Source organism: Carassius gibelio, chromosome B8 (genome assembly GCF_023724105.1).
Source record: "Carassius gibelio isolate Cgi1373 ecotype wild population from Czech Republic chromosome B8, carGib1.2-hapl.c, whole genome shotgun sequence".
Classification (NCBI taxonomy): domain Eukaryota; kingdom Metazoa; phylum Chordata; class Actinopteri; order Cypriniformes; family Cyprinidae; genus Carassius; species Carassius gibelio.
This window is the reverse complement of record NC_068403.1, coordinates 15,157,317-15,180,919: the sequence shown is the minus strand read 5'-3', so window position 1 is coordinate 15,180,919 and position 23,603 is coordinate 15,157,317. Positions and strand designations below refer to the sequence as shown.

At 35.7% G+C, this 23,603-nt stretch overlaps 2 protein-coding genes across 2 annotated transcripts in view; both read left to right on the top strand.

Moving 5' to 3' along the window:
- The window catches only part of LOC127964159 (RCC1 and BTB domain-containing protein 2-like), a 9,255-nt gene extending 978 nt beyond the window's left edge, over window positions 1-8,277 (top strand). The window contains exons 2-4 of the mRNA XM_052564312.1: window positions 707-846; window positions 2,687-2,817; window positions 6,507-8,277. Of these exons, the coding sequence (XP_052420272.1) occupies window positions 707-846; window positions 2,687-2,817; window positions 6,507-6,647 (412 nt within the window). The 3' untranslated portion in view covers window positions 6,648-8,277. The remainder of the gene's footprint in view (window positions 1-706; window positions 847-2,686; window positions 2,818-6,506) is intronic.
- A 901-nt stretch (window positions 8,278-9,178) lies between these two features.
- The window catches only part of LOC127964158 (serine/arginine repetitive matrix protein 1-like), a 16,617-nt gene continuing 2,192 nt past the window's right edge, over window positions 9,179-23,603 (top strand). Inside the window, exons 1-4 of the mRNA XM_052564311.1 lie at window positions 9,179-9,367; window positions 17,910-20,026; window positions 20,200-20,410; window positions 22,537-22,740. Coding sequence (XP_052420271.1) covers window positions 18,134-20,026; window positions 20,200-20,410; window positions 22,537-22,740 — 2,308 coding nt within the window. The 5' untranslated portion in view covers window positions 9,179-9,367; window positions 17,910-18,133. The remainder of the gene's footprint in view (window positions 9,368-17,909; window positions 20,027-20,199; window positions 20,411-22,536; window positions 22,741-23,603) is intronic.

Genomic DNA, 23,603 nt, shown 5'->3' with positions numbered 1-23,603 from the left:
AAGGTTGTAAAGAATACATAGAGTGCAAATTGCACACTTAGTGTAGTTCCTCTTCACAGAGCAGTGTAATAATTATAGGGGAGTTTAAAATCAGCAGGGAACTAACAGGGAAAAATTCTTGTGGGTCTGGAACTGATACCTTGTATTACACAATGAATCTTTTGAGGTTTTAGAAATGCAAAGTGTTTATAATAAATAGTGTGTGGAATAAGTCACCTTATATCCTTGAACAAGCTTTATACTGTCTTAACTGAATGCAAAATATTACAATATGCTTTTGACTGAATATCCTTTGTAGCTTTATTAAAGGAGCAAGCTATTTTTTAATTTGTACAAATTGAATTTGAACACTATGCAGTGGTTTCTTTTACATTATTTCAGTTCTGTATAGGCTACTTACCTAAATACTTCTTTTAGTAGACCTTATTGATAAACTTAAAACACTGTTCATTTAATTTGCATGTTTGTTCTAATGTATTTATTCATAAAATTTGCTTGTAATTTATTTCTTATTTTTTTATCGACCGTTTACTTTTCTTTGATGTTTGAGCTTTATATTAGGTGGGCTAGTATTAGTTTTTGCTGCAGTATCTTAAAAAATTTAATCAAATGAGAGATGTGAAATTTCACTGTTATTATGACATTTTAATTACAATTAATACAACTTTTTCAAAAAATAATAATAATTTTGAGTTTGTATTGATAGGTGCGAGCATTTCCGAGCATTGCTGAATGAGACGGATGAAGAGACCATAGAGATTCATCAGTTTTCTTATCTGGTATATCGTGCATTCCTGGAGTACCTGTATACTGATACCATCAACCTCCCACCTGAGGATGCCATTGGTAAACTGCACCCATCCATGATCTGAATTAAGCCGCGTTTTAACCACTGGAACTTTACCAAGGAACTAGGGACTTTAGGCTGTTACTCCGTGTGTTTCCACATCATGAACCAGGATCTAAATAATGTTCTGAGTAAAGAAATTGCCCCTCAGAAAGTCCCTTGTCGTGAGGTAGTACTTTTTCAAAGTTCCTGAACTTTCGGGGGCGGGACTTGGGCGCTAAACATAATGATTGGTTAAATTCGTGCAGCATTGTTATTTCACCCACCATTTATTTGGATCATTTTCAAAATATTACTGTTATTGTGTTATGAAATGCAGTTTTAAAAGTATTTCAGGTGAGAATGTAGTCGTTTAAAACTCAAATATGTGGTTTATTTATAAAGACAGCGCCTATTTAAAAATATGTTTCGCTGATTTCGGAGACGATCAGCGCGAGCTTAGTGCTTATGTGTCCATCGAGAGCAGTCTCACCTCGGCTAGCCGTTCTGACATTTTTCTCTTTAAAGTGGCTAAACATAAAATATAATTTGTTTTGGTAAATCTAATGGGTAATATTTGGTCTTCATTCAATTAATATATTAATTTGTTAAAATTAAAATAAAGAGTCAGTACTGTTTGATGTAATATTTAGTCTCATTGTAATGTAGGCTATACAGGCTTACACATTTCCCTGAACTACATTTCTGCGGCTATTAATGTTTAAATGAAAACGAAAGGAGGCAGTGTTGTTTGATATCATATTTCATCTTATTGGAAATATAAAGTGAGGACAATAGCAGTAGCCAAGGCGAGCTGACTGATGTTATCAAGTAGACTGCTGTTTGCAGAATTACCAGACTTGTGTCATCCCGTATGCGGGAGATCACACTTCTGAGTCGAACTCGGAAAGTCCAAACTACAGAGGACGCTAGTCTAAAATTAGCTAATTTACTTTGTATTGAGAAATGCAGGCAGACCTACATCACCAGACTATTTGCCTAATCTTCACGGTACTTTTGACCATGGTGGAAAAGCAGAAAGCAACAGGTCTGGGGGGAAAAAGTTCCTGGTACAATTGTTCTGGGTAATTTCGGTGGAAACGCAGCATTACACTGATTTATTTGTTTAAAACCACATATACATACCTGTTTGCCATGCTTTTAGATGGAGTCCAACATGACACAGTGAAAAACCTGTTAAAGGTTTAGTGTCATGTCATTCCAAACCCACAAGACCTTTGTTCATCTTCTGTATGCAAATTTTGATCATTTTGATGAAATCAGAGAGCTCTCTGACTCTCCATAAACAGCAACGCAGCTACAATGTTCCCAGGCATAGAAACGCACTGTAGCAAAGACATCACTAGTCCATGTGACATCAGTGGTAATTTTATGAAGCTACAAGAATACTTTCTGTGTGAAAAGAAAACAATGATAACAATTGATTCAACAATTCTCCTCACCGATTACCATCTTCTGACATTTTGGAGAGACGTAATCAGCATTTATCTTCAAAAGTATTCTTGTGGCTTCGTAAAATTACGGATTTAACTCCACATCATGGACTTATAAACTGATGTTTTTGCTATGTTTCTGGATCTGAGAACATTGCAGTTGTGTTGCTATCTACGCAGGGTCAGAGAGCTCTCAGATTTCAATAAAAATTTCTTAATTTCTTTTCCGAAGATAAACAAAGGTCTTGTGGGTTTGGAATGACATGTGGGTGGGTAATTAGTGACAGAATTTTCATTTTGGGGTGAACTAACCCTATGACTACACATTATAGCAGCAATTGTATTTTTTTTCTGACATCTGACTAATGTTGGGTGTTTATGATCCTATAATCATTGCATTGTAAAGGTCTGCTCGATTTGGCCACGTACTACCGTGAGAGCCGTCTGAAAAGACTGTGTCAGGAGACAATCAAGAGAGGCATCTCAGAGGAGAACGCTATAACACTGCTCTCAGCTGCTGTCAAGTATGAAGCTCGGGTGAGTGTGCACACTCACATCTTCAGTCATACACCCATACAGTCAAATACAGGTCCTGTTCCAAATGTTAGTGAGATAAACACTAACATGTTACTAAGCTAACAATGCCATGCTCAGAAAAGTCGACGTGAAAAACACAAGAGACTAAACAAACATTTTGCTAAGCTAACATCTTAATACACTAATAAAAAAATACAAAGAACACATTAAAATTAATTCAAAATATTTTGTTATTGGTGTACTGTTAAGCTAACAACAAATACTCTAAAAAGCACATCGTATTGCTACAGTACAATACAGTTTGATGTTAGCTAATAACTTCAAAATCTAAGGAGTGAAAAAAGCACAAATATTGTGCGAAATAGCTTAAATGATGCACACAGGAGACAACTAACATTCATAGTTGATCCAGTGGATTTTGATGTTAGCATATTGCTTAGTAAATGGCTTTATACACCGATAAAAAAAGCATGAAGAACGCAAATATTGTTTGAAATAGCTAATTTACTAATGATTTTATACTCTAATAAGCAAAAAACAAACACAAATTTGGGTTAACCCTCTGAAGTCGATTAACGCATATATGGGTTATGAGGCATTTTCTCCTGATAACCCCAAAAAGAACTTCAATTACACTTTCAGTTTTAATCGTACAGATAAGAGCAATACATCAATCGAATCTGTAAAGGGTCTACTTTTTTGTATACAGACATAACAACAAAACTTTGTGCACTTATAAAATAAAGATAACAAATAAGGTGTGCCGTCTGCGGCCTTTGTCTGCGCTGATCTTTTAGACACGCGTCATTAAAATGAACTGTAACTCTGTGAATACTCAACGAAGAGACATATGAGATATATCTATAGAAAGCTTGACGTGTACTTTTAAACTAACCAAGTGTCGCTGAAAACAGATATTCTGTGATTAAAGTAATCCATATGAAAACAATGCGATGTCTGCTTTTCACGTCTCTCTTCATTATCTTCTGATGTGACCACGCCCCCGCGCTGAACGCTCTATTCAGATTCTAATGTTTCACTGAAGCGTGCTGCTTGAATACACCACACAACAGCAGACAAAGCAGCGAGACTGTTCTTCAATTTCTTTTATTTTACTGTTTGCTTTGCGATGAGAGGAATAAGACATAATTCAAATCCAAAAAGATGTGATGTGGTTGAGGATTTGAGATTGGATTGGATTTCCTCAGAAAAAAAGAATGAAGTACTTTATTCAGCAAAGATCATAAACATGAGTAAGTCTCTTTGTATTTATTTATATACTTGTACTAGTTTTCACACAACGTGTAAACATGTTACTAGTCAGACTTTTTCCAAACTACAATTCCCGACTAAATGTATAATCAAGTGAAATATGATGAAGTTTCAATAACAATATACAAAGCTATACCATTCAAAAGCTTGATGTAAATAATATAAATGTAACAAATAGATAACTGTAACAGATGTAAAATCAATGCTGTTCTTTCAGTTTATTCCCCCTAAAAAAACTGAAAAATATTCTCAGCTCTTTTCAACATTAATAATAATAATAATAATAATAATAATAATAATGAGGATAGTGAGGATAATAATAACAATAAATGTTTTTTGTAGAAAATAAGTTAAAATGAATTCTGAAGGATTGTGTGACTGGAGTAATGATGCAAAAAAATCAGTTTCAAAGTCAGCTTTGATTATTCCTAATAAACTGTTTAATTGCACTCGCAAGTGGATATTAAATTATGTTTTGGGATAATTAAATATATTCTAAATAAACTACAAACATAAAATTATATAGATTTATTTTGTCCTCACATTCTTTCTTGTAACTCCTCCCTCACAGTGACACACAGCTGAATGAGAGGCTCATTATGCAGCTCATTATGCAGGGCTTTGTCTTCTCAGGTGTAAATCACAATGATATTCATGATAGTTGACGCCTACTCGCATGACTTTTACAAACAAAAAGTGTCTTAGAAAATGTAAATTAATATATTGTTTTCTGTGAGTGAGTAAACAAGATGATTTTCCCATAATTTAGAAAGAAAAATTCCAGGTTACAAGCTCCAGTTCTCAAAAGTCCCGGGAACCAATTTTCTTTATGTGTTTTATGGCCTTATTCAAGTGATTTAAAGGGGGGGTGAAATGCTATTTCATGCATACTGAGTTTTTTACACTGTTAAAGAGTTGGATTCCCATGCTAAACATGGACAAAGTTTCAAAAATTAAGTTGTATGTTTGAAGGAGTATTTTTGTTCCAAAAAAACCTCTTCCGGTTTGTCACAAGTTTCGGAAAGTTTTTTTCGAGTATGGCTCTGTGTGACGTTAGATGGAGCGGAATTTCCTTATATGGGTCCTAAGGGCACTTCTCCCGGAAGAGTGCGCGCTCCCGTATAGCAGAGCACTGAGAGCACAACAGACTTCACTGATCAGAGCTAGAGCGTCGCGAAATGTCACAAAAGAAGTGTGTTTTTGGTTCCCAGGGCAAGACAACCCTGCACAGATTATCAAAAGAGAAACGGAATTAAGGGACCAGTAGATGTAGTTTATTTTTTACAGAGCATCAACGGAGTTGTGCAAGTGTTTTTGTTCCCTGCATTTCGGATTGCACATCATTTATTTCTTAAGGATAACGCAGTCCCAACGAATGGTCAGAAAAAATGGTCACGATCGTGTGTTGGAACCGCATGCGGTGAGTAAAACTGCTTCAAATATCTCTGTGTTGTTAACTTAGCTATCAGCACGTAAGCACATCGAGCAAACAACATGTGTTGTCATCAAACTGCACTTTCCACATGTACAGCTTAAAAAAAAAAAAAAAAGACGACATAAAGTGGAACTTAGTCATTTTCCAAAACCGCTAAGCAAATATATACAGTTTCAGTACATACCACATAGAGACGCCTTTGCTGATGCTGCTCTTGTTAAATTTCAGCCTCTGGATCTGTTTCACAGCTTCCACATGCTCTCAACGCAAAAGCCTACTCGCGCTCGTGATTCTTTAGCTCCGCCCACACGTCACGCCTAGGCGCTCGTGTTTTTCCGGGAAAAATCGGTACAGACTATCTTTCTCTCATAAATATAATAAAAATAAAGACTTTATGGAGTTATGAAGGATGCAGTACTACTTTATAGGTACTCAAGATTAACAGGATATTGAGTGAAAACGAGCATTTCACCCCCCCTTTAACATTTTTAGTTTCTCACTAACAACACATAACATTTGTTTTCTCAAAAACACAATCATATACATACATGCATTTCACATATTATTATTATTATTAATTTAGCCCAGTTTGTGCTGATTACAGTGAGATTAGACTTTACCCATTTAGATGTTTATAAGCAACTGAAAAAAGCACAAATGTCAGGACATGACAAAACTTCTCCAGGCCCCAAAAATACCCTTAGACTCCAGAGGGTTAAAATAGCTGACTTCAAGATGAAATTACTAACATTCACAGTTTGACGTTAGCATATTCCTAAACTATGACTAAGTACTCAGGGATTGTTTTCATACCAACTATGGGGCCAGATTCATGAAGCATTCCTTAACCTGCTGTGTTTTGCTCACTAGGTTTTGGAACAGAGCCCTAAACATGTACATATATTTGCGGTTTCATATATTATTCTGTAGGTCTTTGGTGGTGGTTCTCTTTCTCGTTGAATCATCCGCTCTTCATGTGCAGGATCTGGAAGAGTTCTGTTTCAAGTTTTGCGTTAACCACCTGACGGCTGTCACTCAAACGCAGGCCTTCGCCGACATGGACCACGATCTGCTGAAGAACTTCATCAGCAAAGCCAGCCGCTACGGAGCATTCAAGAACTAACAGAAATATATCGGCTAAGGAGGAATTTTGCTTTGGCTCTGCTACATCTAGAGAAGTTATCTCTAATAGCTCCGATTTGGAAAGAGAGGAGACAAACTTATGTGGTTTGACTGTAAAGAAGTGGTAAAAGCCACAGCACTGGTTGTCTTCTGGATCCCAGTGCCTTTAAATTACATCCCCATCTGAAGCCCTATGTAAATGGAAGAATTAAAGATTGGATTCAAAGGGACCAGACCAGTCTCAAAAGATTGTATTGAAATAGAGTAGCTAAACGAAAAGTGCTTCATGAGCAAGGGGTTCATCTGTGCGTAAGCAAAAGGGAAGATCATCTCATGTAGGAGATGGTTGATGGGAGAAAGAGTTGCTTTCTGTCACTGAATTGTTGTTTTGGATCAAGATCACAATAATTTGTAATATATTTCCAGTCATTAAATATATAATGGATTGGAAAGTTACAGTCAGCCAAACAAGTTTTCCATCTCAAATCCATCTATCATTATCATGATGGCCTTTATAAAGCAGGCCAACAGTCGTACCTTCTGAGGGAGGTCACCTGTGTCATAGGATATCATGTTTTTTTCTTCCTGACATTAGAAGAAACTTAACACAATAATATGTCATTAGAGTAGTAAAGCATTATTTTTAAATGTAGCATTAAGTGGCTCCAATTTAATTTACTGATCCAACTAATGTAACATGTTTTTGTTTAGTTTTTTTTTTACTGACAGTAATGTTACTTTTGATATGTTTGCACTGTTTCTGTGTAATTATTCTGGATATGTCAGAAGGGTCAACATCTGTGATTTTCTCAAGTCATCTTGAGCTCTAACACAAGTGTCAGGGTGAAATCTCTCAAAAACTGTGAAGAACTGTTCAGGCCATATTTCAGCCCCTCCAAAAAAGGAAATTATATTTTGCTTAAGAAAAGCCTGATTGTTGGATGTTTAAACTTTTATATCTATATAACACATCAAAGTATAAATTTTATTTTAGCAAGGTGTTATTAATGTTTTTTTGTTTTGTTTTTTGGACTGAAGTATGAGCCAGATATTTCTTCATGACTTTTACAGGTTGTGCAGTTGGGAAATAGTGCTGTATGGTGGTGTTGCCCATATTACCCATAAACTAACCATGTGCCCATATTATGTCATTCATTAATTTTCAACCAACCAAACTAGTCTTGAAAAAGCACTTGAAACAGCAATCATAAAAACGTATATAATTCAAGTGTTTACAGTAGGTTTAGAGGTGTTAAACAAACACATCCTGACACAATCAGAGAGAGCTTTCACTCTCTCTCACACATCACAATGTCTTCTTGATTCTTGATGGTCAGTTGTTACAGTCTGTTTATACTTGTTTATACAGTCAGGGGTTTCTGTTGGGTTGTAGATATTTCTACATGATTTCATTCTTTTGTAACTCCATAAATGAGGGTCAGGACTGCGAAACCCTGCCCGATTGCCAAGTTAGGGTTGTTAATTATTCCCCAGTGGTCATGTAATTAATGGGGACATAAATAATTTGACACTTGAATAATCTGTTTTAAGATGATACCAAACTTACTGTTTTCATTTAAGCAAGTGTCATACGGGACTTTTAATATTAAAATAAATATCCTATATTATAAGTTATTGTGTGTTGGAAAAGTTACTTTTACAAATATAACATTGCAATATACTGCACTTGTTTTTTTTCCTCCCATACATTTTTTCCTCATTTCTTTTAAGGTCATAAAGTATGTATTTGTTGTTATGCATCATAGTAGCCATTTATCATTTATTTTAATACATTTGATTTCGTTTTGTGAACTTTTCTACAGTCTATGGTGTAAACGGGCATTAATAGTTGGGAATGTTGTCACATTATATATTTAAAATATTAAAAACCCTACTATTTAAAATACAAAATGGATATATACTGTATAGGTTAGGTGCCTTACAGAATTACTGTACAGTCTATGCCTTACATAAACTGTAAGGTCTTTGAAGCTTTGAAATATTTTTTATCTAGTTTCTGTCAGCTGAAACCTTTAAGAAAGTTAAGTCACAGTAATAATAATAATAATAATAATAAAACAAATCGGTATGTGTGTTAAATAATACAATTCATTACTTCTGCATTTATACGCCTCCACAGCCTCGTTTTCATTCTTGTCATAAAGAAACACCGACACGTTTGCCATCACCATTGATATAACTATTGTGTCTTAAAATTCTTCAAAATCTGTCCAATTTGCTGCTGTAAGATTGTTTTGTGTGATCATCTTCCTTTGAGTGGCGCTCTATACGCATTTAACCATAGACTGCGTTTAAACACAGGTCGTGTTTTAAAACCTTGTGAGCCGCCTACCTAGACAGCACTTTGTGGACCACAAGCGCCTTTCAAACAACATCATTTTATTAATATCATAGATGTACCTAGCATTTATATAAAACGCTGCTGACCTGCAACGATAACTGACCGACATCAACGGAAGGATGCACTAAAAGGTTGTCTAGCTAGGGAACTCGCTGTGTTTTTTCGAACACGGACATATTTGGTCACTTCATTTCTCACCATTCATTCCTGCGATCAGCGTCCTGCAGTGCGCGTCTGGCTCTCTTCTCATCCTCTCCGCCTGATTTTTCACTCGTCTTGGAGGATGCTGTGCGGAATCAAACAATCATTCGTCTTCTGCATCAGTCGTGCAGCGTTTCATCACGGATGCTGAAGATCAGGTAAGACTGTGTCAGTGTGTGTGTGTGTGGATAATATGATGGCGCACTCAGAGCATCACATCCACCTGCTGTCGTGTGTATCTCTGCAGCAGAACTCAATGTGTGCTTATGTCACATGCAGTTATTTTTTTTCGCGGTCGAATCTGTCTGCCATGTATTTTCTTTCAGCACGCATTGACACTGAATTAATAGGCATAAATGAGTGAATGCTCCAATATATTATTTATACATGTTGCTATGATGTTTAGTTTCTGCTGTCATTATCATTATTGTTTGGTGGTTGTTTGCACGTGTTTATAATAATAATGTGATTATTTATTATGTATATTTGTTTATTTAATATACTAGTCACATAATATTAAGTATATTTATATAAATATAGCCTTTATATTAAATGATCCCTGTACATGAATAACCTTGTATTTAATAGTAAATGTGTTAAAACTGGAGGCCTAACCTGATTTTACCAAGTGAGACATGTTCCTGGGACAACATCGTTGTTGACCCTGGAACAACATTGTGATTAACCAATCAGATTTGAAGAACCAGTTTATAGATTTTGTGAAGTTTATGCTTAAAATCAGTGTTTGGTGCTTGTACATCAGTGTCATTCATCTATCATTTCCTCGGATTTTAGGGATTACTCATGGTTAAGGTTAGGTTTAGGTGTAGGGATATGGTTAAGAATATATTTTTGGAGTAAAATGTTGTTCCAGGGTCAACAAAATATGTTGACCTAGGAACACATCGGACTTGGCAAAATCAGGACGTGCAAACTGGAGTATCATAAAAAAAAAAAAATAATAATATTGATAATAATAATAATATAAATCTTAGGCGTTATGCAGTTATCAGTATGTTATAAATGTACAGAATAATTTACATAAAGTGCAACATGTAAATAAACAAATATATGAATATTGTTACTGTAATGTAACAAACTATTTTATAAAGTATAAATCATATTATACAATTACATTTATTAAATCTGTTTATGTGCTTGCATATTTATTTGAGCTTATGTTTTATAGTAATCAAAATAATTTTAATTGGAATATTTATTCATGTTATGAAATCATATCTATGCTAATGCATGATGCATATGTATAGCTTAATAATAATCAACCATAATAATCAATTATGTATTAATCTTAATTTTTAAGATAATTTAAGGTTTGTTGACAATATAAATACAAATGCTGCTTTTAAAGCATGTCTTCTCTGTTTACCTTTTGCAGTATGAGTCCAATAAGGAAATATGTACAGTATGCATATGTTCCTGTTGTGGCTTAAAACCGTAATGGTGTGTTTTGGTTCATTTAAATGCTTTCTTTTCAAGTCTTTCCTTCTTTCTTTTCCTTTTTATTTTGTTTTACGAAATTAAAATTGGAAAGTATGAAAACTGATTGACAAAACGAAAACCTCCATTAACTATATTTTTTATATTAAAAAAAAAAAAATTCTATCAGTTCTGGGTCAGCTATTCTGATTCTGTGTTTGCTCAAGACAACACCAGGCAAAATACATTGACAGTATGCATCAAAACACACACACTCTCTCTCTCTCTCTCTCTCTCTCTCTCTCTCTCTCTCTCTCTCTCTCTCTCTCTCTCTCACACACACACACACACACACACACACACACACACACACACACACACACACACACAAAACAGGAACACAACACACTTTCTGTTTTAATTCACACTTTGTGTCAGGTTGTGAAACTGAACACTCAAAATGCTTTGAGTAAAGGAAAGAACATTTATATACAATAAAACCCCTCACACAAAGCTGATGAGAGATTTGCTTTTGAAAGGGAAAGGAGGCGGGGCCTCCGATTTCATTTTGATGTTAATATTTAATTAGCACTGTAGATCTGAGAGTGGAAATCGCTGCTTCCATTTGGAGATGCTTCAGATAAGGGGCTAAAAAGACGCACACACATAAGGAAAGACAGATGTAACCTGTTTCTCTAATCCAGGTCCCTTCTAAGGTAGCTGGTTGATTAGTGAACAGGTGCAGTGGACATGCTCTGAATGCATCATGGGAAATGAGGGGAATTTCATGCATCTTAATGATTATGACAGCAATTTGCCTCTTGAACTTCCTGCTGCTGGCTGCATTACTGCCAGTAGCACTCTGAATGTGTTACAGTGTCATGAAAGAGGAAAAACAATGAGGTGGAAGTAACAAAGACAGTTTCTCATGGCCGTTGGCTGCAGGTTTCATGCTGACGCCTTGAGGAACACGCTGTGACATGCTGTTTTATTTATACTTCATGTCTGCGACAGAAACCGTATCAGTCAAGAGGAGAACTGTCTGTCTTTACTGTGTCAGCCATCTCTCTCTTTTCCTTTTGTTCACTCTAAAGGTACTTAGCATGTTAACACTAAACTGTAAACTGTAAAAACATATATATTATCACTGAATTGTGTAGATTAATTGCACAAATGCTTTAAGAGATTGATTAAATTACAATGAACTGAATGTACATTACATAAAAATTACATGATACAAAAAAGTTGAATTTCATTAAAGTTCTAAAAAAAAATGAATACACTCTTTTCTAACTTTTTCATGTTTTGGCAAATTGTTGGCTTTCTAAAAATGGCATGTTTTTGTAAAAATATAACTGCATGAATTGATATGAAATTGCCACCTCATAAAATAGCTACAAATATTCATGAGATTGATAGAAAGATGGACGGATGAACAGAAAAATACTGCCAATATAGTGCTGTATCATGAATGCATCTGGATGTGTTTCTGGCATCAGGACAGCAGAATTACTGCAGGGCTGATGCTGCAGATAAGAAACTGCATGTTGGATCGCATGTATTGAGTGACTGATTTGTCCTACCCTGTCAGATGTTGCTACCTCCCACTAAAACAGTGGGTAGACAACGAAAAATTCTACTGTTAAGTTATGGCTTATTAACGTCTACACCTACCACAACGTCTACACCTACCACAATCTGTAATGAGCTAGGTTTCTGTCAAACATTACAAGTGCAAAAAGAAAATTTACAGAATGTATACGTTTAGAATGTATAGTTTTGTATTTAAATAGACATGCTAATATACATCCGAGTAAATACTAAGCTTGCAGTTACACCATTTTTTATGTTGCTGACAGCTATGTATTCTGTGTGAATGTGTGAAAAGCTTAAAACTTCTGTACTTGCATTTCAGCACATTAAAGGGGTCATATAATGCAATTTCAAATTTTCCTTTCTTTGGAGTGTTGCAACCTGTTGGTGCATAGATAAGGTCCCTAAAGTTGCAAAGACTAAAGTCTCAAACCCAAAGAGATATTTTTTATAAAAGTTAAAACTCATCCACGGCCCCCTGAAACGGCTCGTTTAAACACACCCCACATGTCTACGTCACTGTGTGGTAAGATTTGCATAACACTGCCCAAATGTTCACACAAAGAAAGAAGGCGTAACCTTGATTCTCATTTTTGGTACCGCCGCTTCCATGTTGTGAAGATGCTGTGTTTTGTTGCAAAGGGAAACTACATTGTTTGGCCTTCCAAAAGAGGACACAACTAGAAATCAGTTGTTAAGTTGGATTTACAACATTGTTCCAGAAAAGTTCAACCCAAATATTCAGATATGTGCAGCGCATTTTACTATAGTACTTTATAGTTTCTATAAAGTGATTTTTTTCAGTAATTACTTTATAGTTTCCATAAAGTGGGGCAATTCCCTATTTGTAAGGACAGTCTGGCACATCTGACTCAAAGCCTGTAAGTACTTTTTGTATATTTAAAGGATTTGCCACTGATGATTCAAGCACAAGTTTTGAGCAGTATAGAGTAACGCTTCTTGTTTGTCGTTTCTCAAATCACAAATGCAGACATGGTTTTATGATTATTATACGTAACACAACACGTAAAAACATAGTATAAGTCTTTATAATCAGTAATTATGTCCCCACTGGATGCAACAAATGCCTTATTTGTAATGGGTTTTAATAGTTTTTTCTCATTACGCCGGGACATACAGCATCACGGTATGGTAAGGGGCATAACATTTCTGTCACACGCTTGAGGTATTTGGCCAATCACAACGCACTGGATAGCTGGCCAATCAGTGTACACCTCACCTTTCAGAACGATGAACTTTGTAAAAAAAATCTATGTTTTAGAAAGGCAGGGCATAGAAGATCAACAATAATGTACATTATGTGGAAAATAATGTGTTATTTGAAACTTAAACTGCATAAAAACATTGCATTACACCAAATACACAACATAATGTTATTTTTAGCAACATCACATGACCCCTTTAAAGCAGGGGTCAAGTATATTTTTGTAAATACTTGTATATTTTCAAGTATATATTTAAAAAGTATTTATTGCAAGCACAATAATTAATTTAAGCCATAGTAAACGTAACATTTTCATTAATAAATATCCCAAAACAGCGACTGTGCTGTGTTCAGTGACAATTTGTATAATTTTCGCAAATGGCAAGTTTTGCGTTTGGCCTTTGTTAATCTCATCTAATATTTGTTTGTTTGCAGTTGTCTCCAAAACGTTATCGTCAAAGTCACTGCATTCAAATGACAAAGTGCTTATTATAATATATGCAACAGTTTCAAACATGCTAGATAACAGTATTGGGACATTTCATTGTTTGTACTGTATCTCTCTGCTTGTCTGTGTTTGCGCATTCAAACAAATCGTTTTTCCGAGCATTTGGTCTGTAGTTGGGGTAATACATGTTAGGCCTGTAGGCGACAAGAGATGTTTATAAGCGAGGAATTTCTACTATTTACTTAAAAAAAAAAAAATGCTGATTCATTCATGAACTAAACAAGTCTTAGTGAATGAGTCATTGTATCATTTACTCAACCAAATTGTTTAGGTGTGTCTTCCTCTGTAGAAAAAGAGTGGAAAAAAAAAATGAAACTTGTATTTTTGTTAAAGCACCTGAAAAGTGAATTCAATTACAAATCTGTAGTAAAGTATATTTATCCTCCCTCCCAAATGTGGCACGTATGCTGCAAGACACAATGTCATGGTCATAGTCTTCTGTCTGGTTAGAAAAATGGCATAACCACATTTTGCTTGACTCGTTTTATATACTGTGTTGTTCTACAGCAGTAAGCTTGGCTTTGCCACACAGAAGTGCAGAGCAGGAATTCATCATGCATTCTCACTTGAACAAAGTCGAAACAAAGCCATCACTGTGCTCTCTCATCTGTTCACTGTCAGCTCGGTATCCATCAGCCTGGAGGAAACCTCATCCCCGCTGACTGAGCCGTGTAGAGATCCTGCTAGTCAGTATAAGAGTATGATTTTACATTGGGCTTTTTCAGTTCATCTGACTCCTGCTTTGTTCCCTCTAATAACGCACTAATCTGAAGTAGAAACCACAGAGCCTTTGTTTGATCATCTGTGAGAGTCACTGAATTGCAAGGTTCCAGATGCTGTTAATGGCTTCTAATATACTTAAGCTTCATAGCAGCTTAGAACTGTTTCCTATAGCCTTCATTTGCCTTCATTATGAGGCATGTCTTATGTATACATTTGTCACTACCCTAATGTGAATGAGAATGTCTGGTAAAGTTTGGGTTCCTAGGGTAACACTTCATAGTAATGTTCAGTTATAAGTGATTAGTTAATTATGAACTAATAATTAAAATAAGTGATTAATAAGTGATAGGCTAACAATTTGTGTGTTTTGTTTAATCATTTGCAAGTGATTGGATGATGATGAACTAATAATTAGCAAAACATCACTATACGTTCACAAATTATTATTGAGGAATATGATTAAGCTTACGATTTATAAATCTGTCATCTTAAAAAACAGCATTCATGAAAGCATACAGATTTAGAAAAACTTGTGGGTGAGTAAATGATTCATTTTCATTTTTGGGTGGACTATCCGTTTAAAGTTCTACCCAGAGTCGTGCTGCGTGCCAGTTTGCCTGTTATACTACACCATAAAAGTATGTACTCTTTGTGAAGAAAAAGAAGATACTTTTAAGTGTGTAGCAGAAGAGTAGCTTTGAGTAACGCATCATAAAAATGCATTCTGCATTCTGCCCTAATAAACAGCTTGTCATTCAAGATTTTATTGATCATTTATTATGTTGTATTCCTAGATTTTGGTGGTAGAATTAAAATGTTTTAAAAAGGGAAGTTGAATAAATTGTGAATCAAAACATCAAACTCTGTAAACTGTAGAATAATTAGTATTCAAATGTATCTGTAAGCTTGAACCCTCCCTTTGAACATTTTAACTTGAGGACTTCTGAGCCTTTTCTGTGAAAGTAGGTCAAGTAGAAGGTTTGGTGAGTGTGTGTTTGGTATGAGAGAGTGTTTATATGGATGTGCAGAGGTGTACTTTGGGATGTCAAATCCATTTAATTGGTTTGGTTTGTGTAAATAATTAAATGATTCTGTGAAGCATTTATGTTGTATTTAATTTCATAAAATAATTTAATATTTATTAAATTCCTGCTGTGCATAACTGTTTTAAAAATAAAGGTTCCAAACAGTGGCTTTGCAATAGAAGAACCATTTTGAGGCAGCAAGAAAAGAACCATATTCTTCTTATTGTGAAGGAAATTTTATTTAGAATAACCTCTTTTCCACTGAAGAATCTTTGTTTTTAAAATTGAGATTAGATTTTGATTAAAAATTGTATATTTATAAAGTGTCAGTATAATTGGAGGATTTTTATTTTCTGTGTACCTGATAAAAACTGCTCTACATGGTGCTCCTTTAAATTTTGAGTAGCTTGTTGCTTGACAAGCTGCATTTTCAAAGTCTATTACATGACACTGGTTGTTTTCATTCTCTATTTCTGTCTACCTTCCTATTGTAAATAATTGAGCTCCTGACCCTAAATGGTCATGAAGGGTATCTTTTGAGACATATTCCAAATCTCTTCATGCTGTCATAAAGTGTTACTGTGACCTACAGACCTTACTGTGATGTGACTCGTCACATGTGACTGACAAACCGTCATATTAATAATCAGTCTGTGACAGTTAGTCATTGTCTCTGACAGCTCAACAGGAACTGCTTAATTTATTCCATAACATTTAGCCATGAGCATGTCATTTTTGAATGGAGGTCAGTCAGTTTTATTTTCTGTTTTAATGTAACTTTCATCTTACTGAATAAATTTAATTTACACAATAAAATAGTTGACACAAAATAAAAAAGATTTCATTGCAAAGCAAGTATTTCATTGGTAAAAAAAATTATTACCGACATTTTTAAAGCATAGGAAGATGATGAGACATCATTATGATAGTAAGTGAACCGTAATGATTGACTACAGATGCACAAAACCATCAGATGCACAAAGTAGGTCAAGAAAGGGACCATGCCAAGTATTATAAATGCACAAAATATATTTTGTTTACCTAGGTCTGACAGAAATGAAAACAGCATTTATTGGGGTTTATTTTGGTAAAATATATAATTTCTAATAGGGCAATATTTACATTATGCAATAGTATAAATAGTATAAATTGCCTTCTTGTTGAACAATAGTCTTTCTTCAGCATGGTATCTATTAAGATACATCATTTGTCATTTTAGATGCTTAGAATTTTATATATTATTAATCTATTACAAAATCAGTTAATGCACCGGTTTTCCTAGAAAATATGTTCCTGTTATGAACATTTGTCTGCCATTACCTCAGGGAACGACCTCCTACTGTGGAAGTTCTGGAGTGTAGGAGCGGTTATTGTTGCTAGGGAGAACAGAGCATGAGTGTGCTTTCTCACTGCGTGGAGAATTATCTGTGTGTTTATAATTCTCTATGAAAGAATTTAATTACTGGATAAAATATTATTCCAAGTCCCATTCGACTGAAGCATTAGAATATGTATTATTCCATGGATTATTATATATATATATATATATATATATATATATATATATATATATATATATATATATATATATATATATATATATATATATATATATATATTTTTTTTTTTTTTTTTTTTTTTTTTTTTACCTGGAAAATCCTTTTAAGAAAGTATGTTGTCATTTACAAAAATGCCAGTGTTTGTGTTTACCAATGAATTAACAAAGTAGCAATGATAAGGGATGTGTCATTTTTCACAGATCACAGAATTGTGCAAAACAAATGTGAAAGAAGAGATGTATGATAAATAGAAATGAAAGTTCTTAATACTTCAGGAATAAAAAAAAAAAAAAGTGCTAATAATAAAAAAGGTTTTCCAAGAACCAAATTTGCACCTTACATAGCTTTATTAAGGATTATCTAATGTGAATATTTAAATTGGTTAATAAACAGGCAATTAGACTAATCAACCAAATGATTACACTCTATTCATTGACTATCAGATACCAAATTGCCCCTAATTATAGTACCGTTTCCCTTTAAGGTAAAAAAAAAAATAATTCAAAAAGAGTATTTGTGGATCTCAAAACATACTACCATCAAATCTTTTTATGGTTATACAATTAGAATATTGCACATGAACGTGTCTGTTTATGTCTACATTATTTCTTATTTGTATTTCTCTAACAGGTTTAATGTCAAGACATTTCTAAATCTGTTGCTATTTACCCACTTTGACATGTTGAAGACAACTCCTGATGTCATCTTCTCAAAATCAGTATCTCATATAACAGTGTGAAAGATGCCAGTACTTACTTTAGATTTGAGTTTGAAAGCGATGAGAGCTCCAGACCTCAAGGGAGGTCAACAAGGATCTACATGAAAGCCTGAGAACACATAAACCTTCAGGAAACATGAGTGTGAATGATGAACACACCAGGCCCTTCGGGACCAGCATTGAAGATGGCTGTGAGGAAATCAGGAACAACAACAGACATACTGAAGATTCCCTAAATGGTGATGCCAATGCTAATGAAATCCAAAGAGGAGATGAAGGAACAACTTTGGAGGCAACTGAAGCCCTGTCCTCTGTGGTATCTAAGACTGAGGAACATGTGAAGATGATTATCCAGGGCACAGATTCCCCATGTGATGACCCAGAGTTAGCTGAGTTTGAGATGCTGGAAAGTCAGGAACTAGAGGATGACAACGAAAGTAGTATTCCTAAAGGAGATGTCAAGGGTGCTCTATCCACCAATATAATGCAGATTGAAGCAGCGTCTCCAAAGGTAGAAGGTAAAAGGTTCTCCCAGTTCGTTTCAAAGGAGCAGGAGTCTACTGTTTGTCCTCAGTCCAATGGGAAAGAAATGGTGACCAGCATAGCAAGGACTGAGTTTAGCTCTGAAAATGATGTTTTTGTCTCTTGCCTCTCCACAATGTCTAGTCTTGGAGGAAGTCTTGCTAGTGCCCTGGACAATGCAGGTCGAACCCAAAGCGCTGATTCGTGGCATGCTCCATCAGGGCCATACCGAACCCTCTCTGAGGATCTTACCCTTGCCTCACAATCCTGTTTTACTATTTCAGATAAAAGCCGGAGCTCTGTACATACTGATGGCATGCATCATCAAGCAGGAAAAAGTACAATGCACATCAACAGTGTTGATCACAATCTGAACTCTACCACATTGCCTGAGGAACCCCTTTTAGAAGCACAACAAAACCAACCAGCTAAAGACTCTGTAATAAATGAGAGCTCAGGTCAACTGACAAATGGCATGAGTGATTGTAGCATTGCAAGGATCAAGAAGGTCCCTAATGAATCAGGAAGCACCAGTCAGGAAAATCTAGGAGAATCTGGAGTTCATGTAAAGGAGTACCATGAAACAGAAGACAAGGCTCCAAGTTTAAAAACAATATCAACTGAGAAGAAACCTTGCCAAGCTCTTGTCTCAGAAAACACACAGTCTGCTTCACAGAACAGAAGGTTCTCTCATGATTCCGCTACTGATATAAATAATAAGCTCAAATCCCAGGATGAGAAATCTCATAAAATTGCTCTTAAAACCTCAAAACTAACCTCAAAGGATACACATGTGCACTCTGGTGGTTCTGAACCCCAACCTTATAAGAAGCAAGCTTCTTTTGAAAAGACCCGAAGTTCTAGTGCATCAAGTTTGGAAAGGCGAAGACCTTGGGGCAGTCCATCTCGCCCTGAGACCCCTCCATCCCCGAAGACCACCTGTTCACCTCGGAAACAGCCACCTTCATCACCAGCCAAACCTACTAGCACAAGAGAAGCAAGTCAGGAACAAAGTGAAACCATTCAGAGGGGAACAACTAGTTTGAGGCAACCAAGTAAAAGTTTTCTCAGTAGTAGTAGCAGTCTCCCAAAACCTGCTGTTCCTCAACAACCCACTAGAGCTGAGTTTGAATCTAAGAAGTCTTCTCCACCTCAGAAGCCCAAAAATGTTCGACCAAAAATCATAACATATGTCCGCAAAAGCCCTCAAGCGAAACCAATGTCTGAAGGTCCCTATGAAGTATCGACATTACCGCCAAGACTTACACCGTACAGTGGCTCACCAACCTCAAAAGATTTTAAGGCAGAGGGCTCCAGAGGTTCACCTGTGCTGAGCTCCTCTAATATCATTTATGACAAGTATCGTCAGGAAGTACAAAGGTCAGGGTACTACTCCCCTCCAGGACTGATGGCGTCTGGGATCAGGCCACCCAGCCACACTGTCCCCCATAAACTGCTGGGCAAATCAGAGAGTTTCCACGGGGAACTGCCAGATCAATATTTACAGGTAAAACTTGTGTATTAAGAGACTTTCAGCTGCTAACACAGCGCTACTGAACTCTAGTAGGTGTGTTGTGCTTTGTGAAAACACGAGCACCAAGCGTAATTTATTAATATTCTCAACTGCTTTATGAAATTTGTGATAACAAATACATCAATGGATGCTTCTTATGATTTTAGGGTGGAAGAGCGATTCAGCTAAATACCCATGATGCTACTGCAGCCGTTTTCCGATTTCCGAGAGCCTTAAGGCCTCAGCTTGGCCTTGGAGCTGTCACCAGACAGCCTGCTACTAAGAACAGGATGGTATTACCAGGTCAAAGGTCAGCATCACCCCTCAGTTATATGGCTCCAGCTGTTCAGGCCCCAAGTAGTCACCAGGAACCTGCAGGTCAGTAGGCACTAAAACCTTCAAAGTCAAGTTCCCAGTTGTCAGTTCACTTTCTTCAAAATGTGCATGGTTTAATTAAGCAGTGTTGATTGTCTTGGATATTTTTTTACAATATAAGCTCATGAAGCTTGACAGGAATGTAAATGATTATCTACACAGCTCTATACTGCCATTTCCCAGAATCAGACTAATTTCTTAGCATAATGGCCAAGCACAGACATTACATGAGCTGAGGTTACGAACTGCAGTCATTTTGGTTCTAGAATTGTATTGATTCTTACTAATGCTCCATTTCTATTTGAAATATAAAAATCCATGATGGTAAAAAGTCTGCAGTGATAACTTGTCACATATGTACAGCTTTTTAATGTGATTATTCAGAATACTTAATCTTGCAAAAGGATCACTAAAATTGTCCGAATTTTGAAATGAAGATGTCTACACCCTTAAAAACTATACTTTTTACTGGTTGTTGATGAGCTGTATACAAAACACATATATATCTATCCATATTGACAGGTATTTAAAAAAGTGCATACTCCTTTGCATACAACATAAATGGGCAAAGATTCACACAACTGAATTCTTTTGTGTCCGGTGTCCTGACATTTTATCCTACCTGTCAGAATTTCTTACCAAGGTTTACTGCGCATGCACACATCAATATTGCATCCTTTTTCTCATTCTGAACAACGTTTATCTGTCTGCAGTACTTTGTAGGGGTAGATTTATGGTTGGGGTAGGTGTAGACTGTAAAACACAATCTTATTGGTAGAAAAAAAAACATTTAATGTTGGTTTCCTGTAGCTGTATCCCTTCTAGCTACAACTGTGAATATAACACATACTGTATTTGCATTACTGTAAGGGTAGGTTTTGGGTTGTGGTAGAAGTAGATGTATACCATAACTTTACAGGTAGCAATAAATGCTAAGAATTTTTCATTTTCGAATTGTACAACCCACTGTTTTAATGGGGAGGTAGCAAAATCTGACAGGGTAGAACAAATCGACAGAACACAGGAATTCAAGTTGCGAGAACTATTTACCATTTAAAAATTAGCATTTTTAAACAATTGTGTACAGTTTCCTTTTCTTCTCCTTATATGGTATGCTACATTGTGTTAATTCTGTCATGACAACTCTTGGAAAGTGTAGCATTGTAATATACATGGCAACGACGTTATTTTTTCAGTAACGCGGTAATCTAACTAATTACTTTTCCCGTTGTTACAACGCCGTTAATGTTACTGAACATTAAATGCTGTGTGCTACTATACATTGATTTAATGAACTATCCGAACGGACCCCTGGCTCACACAGCGAGTGAGCAGGTGGGTTAATGACGAGATAAGCGGTTGTGATCGGCAAACACACACACACACGCAATAGCTACACAGATTCGCAGCAGAGATGGCAAGTCAGGAGCAATCCGATGAAAAGTTGGCATTTTCAAGGTGAAGATATAAGCACTACTTCAAATTCATTGTGGTCAAAGGCAAGAACCTGCATGTAATGTGTACATGTAATGTGTGACACCCATCTACAAAGCTAGTGGCCAAAAATCAATCAATCACCTTTAAAAACACTTTTCTTACAAAGATAATACTTGAAGTGCAGGATAAAACTCTTGCTATTGTTGACATGCAATAAATATTGAAAGTTATGTACCTGTCTGTTCTACTCATTTCAACTGACTTGTGAAAACTGAAAAAAAAAAAAAAAAAAAAGTACAAAATCTGACATGTAGCAACTTTTTTTTTTTTTTTTTTTTTTTTTTTACAGTAATGCAAATAGTTACTTTCCCTGGTAACGAGTTACTTTTATTATAGAGTAATTCAGTTACTAACTCAGTTACTTTTTGGAACAAGTAGTGAGTAACTATAACTAATTACTTTTTTAAAGTAACGTTCCCAACACTGGTTGAGTGATTAAAGGTGTGATTATATCAGATTGAGCTAGAATTTAAAGTTAAAATTTCATGACAGAATGTTGTGTTATCATGATTTGATGTATTGTTTTTATTTATTTGAATGGTTTATAGAAAGTAATTTCAAGCCATGATATCTATAAATGAATTTATGAGATTTGTTTAAGGGAATATAATGATTTGTATTCTGCTTTACAGTGGATCAAAAGAGACTAACATTGGGTGTGGCCCCCAAATTTATGCTCCCCAAACCGGGTCAGTCTGGACTGCGTCCTCCCGGCTTCTCCCATCTGCCTCCTGCTCGACTGGCCACCCTTGGCTTTGTCCGCAGTGCTAGCGTGTCTTCTGTGTCCAGCAACCAATCGAATGACAGCATACACAGTGACCCCTGCCGATCCAACCGTGAGTGTTACAACTCTTTCAGTCCTAAAACTATTGTTAGCCACATGCAAAACACACAGATGTCAGACTGGGACACCTGAGTTTAACAGTTCTGGGTTCAGCAGATTTGTAGGCTTCTGCTAGTTGTGATATTTATTGTACTGTTTGTACCTTTAAGCTCTTGTAAGAATGAATTTCCTGTGAATGAATGTTTTTTGCGTGACTACATTCTCAAAAGTGTAGGAATTACCAAAGCGGCCCATTCTCAGACCACATGCTTTAGTACTCGTATTGTGTCAGGATTAGTTTAGGCCTTTTGGATTATCCAACTCTTCCTGTCATAAGCCTTCTGTGTGGTGGATACAAAGTACAATCAATGTCTGCAAACACACTGCTGGTTGCTCTGTGTCTGTGCGAGATGAAGCATCTTAAACATAAGATAAATAGAGCAGTGTATGCCAATCTTTTAAAAATCCCAGTAAATCGGAAATATCATCCATGATTAACAGACATCATAATAGTCAGTTTAAAGTTCAGACCACCTGTCATAAGATGTTTTATTACTTATTGCAGAATTGCATTGAGTTCAATGGGTTTTAAGTGTTTTTTTGCCTTTTTTTTTTATGAAGTTGGAGAAATATAGAGACTGTGCGTGCTGTATTATAATTGTATTTGCCTGCGCTTTGGTGGGCTGAGATATCTGAAATGATAAACATAAACAGTGTTGCTGTTAAGAAGAAGTGTAAGTGAAACATAAAAAGAGCATTACTGCAGAAACCTGCCTCTGTCTGTGGTCTATGCACCTATTATATTCACAGATTTTTCTAGAAAACAAAAGTTGTTATGATTCTCCTGTTTTTTTTTTCTGTTGTCATTTGACTAAA